Source organism: Halyomorpha halys, unplaced genomic scaffold (genome assembly GCF_000696795.3).
Source record: "Halyomorpha halys isolate HHAL.00 unplaced genomic scaffold, Hhal_1.1 Scaffold214.1, whole genome shotgun sequence".
NCBI classification, from domain to species: Eukaryota; Metazoa; Arthropoda; class Insecta; order Hemiptera; family Pentatomidae; genus Halyomorpha; species Halyomorpha halys.
This window is the reverse complement of record NW_027110944.1, coordinates 1,324,742-1,327,653: the sequence shown is the minus strand read 5'-3', so window position 1 is coordinate 1,327,653 and position 2,912 is coordinate 1,324,742. Positions and strand designations below refer to the sequence as shown.

Below are 2,912 nucleotides of genomic sequence, written 5' to 3'. Positions count from 1 at the left end.
TTTTTTTTATTTTAGTATGTATGAGATCATTTATCAATATTACCTATTGCCCACAACTGTGTGGCAGATTGTAATATCTATCAATAAATAAATCTATCAAAAAAGAACGAAGAAAATGTAGGTATCTGCTCTAAAAAAAAAATAGTATTTGTTTACTTTCTCTTATATAAGAAAAATATAGTAAGGGGAGTGTTATGATCGTAAAAAAATTCGAATTCAGGTTTCCAACGAAGGTACACGTTTTAAGATCCTTAAGTTCAAATAAAATGGAATGTGGTTTGGGAGTCAGCCTAACTCAAAAACGAAAGAAGGTTATAATAAATTAAAATTAAGCATTTAAGGTTGCTATAAGTCTGGGAAGTTATCATTTTTCACGTTAAAATCGAATTAGCTAAACTACCAAGTTATACCATAGATTTAAATCTGTTTTTACAATTTGCCAGTAAATGGCTCTAAGGATTTTCATCGTTATATCAATGTGCAATCGAATGATCTTTGATATAAGTTAAATTTATTCTCTGACAAGGCTTAAATATGTAATTTTTAGAATGGCTTCCTCTAAAATAGCTTTTATTTTATTAGTCTGAGATTATTAACTATATTGTTACAATAAATAATTCGATAATTAACTAAAAGAGAAAATTTTCCCAGCCTTCATCATCTTCTGCAAATTCACGTAGTCACATATAATATGACTAAAAAATCTTCTCATATTCGTCTGATATGATAATTTGAGATATTCTTTTTTACAATTAATACTGTTTGTGAACAATATATCATTTTATATATTTTTTATTGAAGTAAATGGTAATTAATACTTAATGCTAATTTGCTTAACACTAATAAAAAATAATTATAATTTTTATGAGATAGCATCTAGTTTCACATTATTAGTTTTTATAGCAGAAGGAAAAAAAGGATTAAAAAAATTGGCCATTCCAAAATGATTTTATTGAAATTAATATCATCTACAAATTTTATAAAAGCAATAAAAAAATAAAATGAATCATTCTGTACATAAAAAAATCATTCTATATTTACCATTAAGTTGTTCTTTTCACGTCAAGTGAAAATGGCAATTTTATGAGAAGGGCCATTAGGAAATAGGAATCATCAAGTACTATGATTGTACAAAAATTCAATAAATTATTACAGAATAATATAAATTGATATTTACATGCATTAATTAATCTTAGCGTTACAGTAACTTAATTTAAGCGACATTAAGATACATTGTAATCATGCATACTGGTTGAGCAAACCGGCCTAACTTCAAAACCTTCACACAATTGTTTTAAAGTTATTTCTGGTCATAGAAATGTAACTCTTACAATTAGGGTTGAGAATTACAAGATAACGTGAATAAATACATAAATGTTGCTAAATTGTGACAAATTCTGTTTTGTTTTGTTTTTCAAATAACAATTTTAAGATTTTAAAATTGTAATTTGGCTCCTATAGACATAATTAAGTAACCAATATTGTAGTTAAACAACCAGTCTATTAAAAACCTTTATAAATCAAATTATTGCTTTTGTTAAACAAATTAAATTAACACTTAATTTATCTTAAATAGTACTGAAACCGCAAAGTTTGATATTTTTTCCATTTTATTTTGTTTAAACCACTATTATATTTACCTTTTCAAAATTTTAAAATAATCTATTTTTAATTCTCTAACATGGAAGATAATATAAAAATTCCTCAAAAGCTTTAAATTCAAATTATGCATTAAATTTAAACTGCATGCTGATTTTATGAATAAATAATCAGAAAAAATATAATTGATTGCGCTTAGTTAACACTCATTAATAATGATGGGAAACCCATCAGGTTGCTGCAAATTTTTCCATTCTTATTTGATCTTCAGGGTTTGTCGCGTATAGAATTTTCATCTGTTCCCACTCTTTCGGGAACTTAGTTCGAACGAAGGTGAAAATCTGCTTGAGAGCTGTCCTCTGTCGGTCGGTACATTTTTCGCACAGATGCTTTATTAACTTCGGTAGTACACCTGTAACAGATAAAAAATTATGTAATTTACAAATAATGATTTGTATTCAATATATATTTGAACGTATTAGACGTTTTTCAAAGAGAATACAGAATGAGAGAGCTGTTTCCTTATAGTCCCACATACTGGAATACAATGTTTGTGATTTATTTGGTCATTTACGTGGTTTGCTATTGGAGCTTTTCGTGTTTAGGTATATGTTTCTCCTTATTAATTGCTGTATACAACAATTTACCAATTAATTTGTTAGGGTAAAAATTATTTCGTAATATATTTAAAATGTTTTGTTCAATTTCACTAAGGTACAACCTGATCATCTGTTATTAATACTGATTTATTTATTAGATTCAATGCTACATTCACAATTTGGGTTTTGAGATGCTTTAACATGTTGAATTAATGTTGTTTTTTTTTTAATATTTATTTATTGCTATTTACAACTATACATTATAATACATTTAGTAAATCTGATCTAAGTTAAATTTGAGTGTTGCAGGCGTGTATAGAAACTACCCATTGGTAGCACTCTAATGACATTTTACATTAGCTGGTCTCGTGGCCATCTTCTTTTCAGGCACCTCGGAGGATTGCCAGGAATGGAAGAGGATGCAAGATTAGAAACTAGGGGGTTTGAGTGGTTAGAGAGTGAATTAATGTTAAAAAATAAAACAGTTTACTGACAAAAAAACTAAAAATTTTTTACTTCTTAAAGCTATCTTAATTTTACGTTTTAAATAAATATACAAGGCACTATATTGAAAATAGTATTTAAAAATATTTTGCCAAGTACGATTTCTTGCATGTTACGCTTTTCAATTGTGAATTTAGCATCAACAAAAAAACTAACAGATATTAAATCAAAGAAGAAAAACTTTAAAATTTTTGTATAAATTTTCTTTAA

At 26.7% G+C, this 2,912-nt stretch overlaps 1 protein-coding gene across 1 annotated transcript in view; it reads right to left on the bottom strand.

Annotated features, from left to right (window-relative positions):
• Positions 1-929: 929 nt before the first annotated feature.
• The window catches only part of LOC136796161 (ejaculatory bulb-specific protein 3-like), a 76,343-nt gene continuing 74,360 nt past the window's right edge, over positions 930-2,912 (bottom strand). Inside the window, exon 3 of the mRNA XM_067049070.1 lies at positions 930-2,011. Coding sequence (XP_066905171.1) covers positions 1,830-2,011 — 182 coding nt within the window. The 3' untranslated portion in view covers positions 930-1,829. The remainder of the gene's footprint in view (positions 2,012-2,912) is intronic.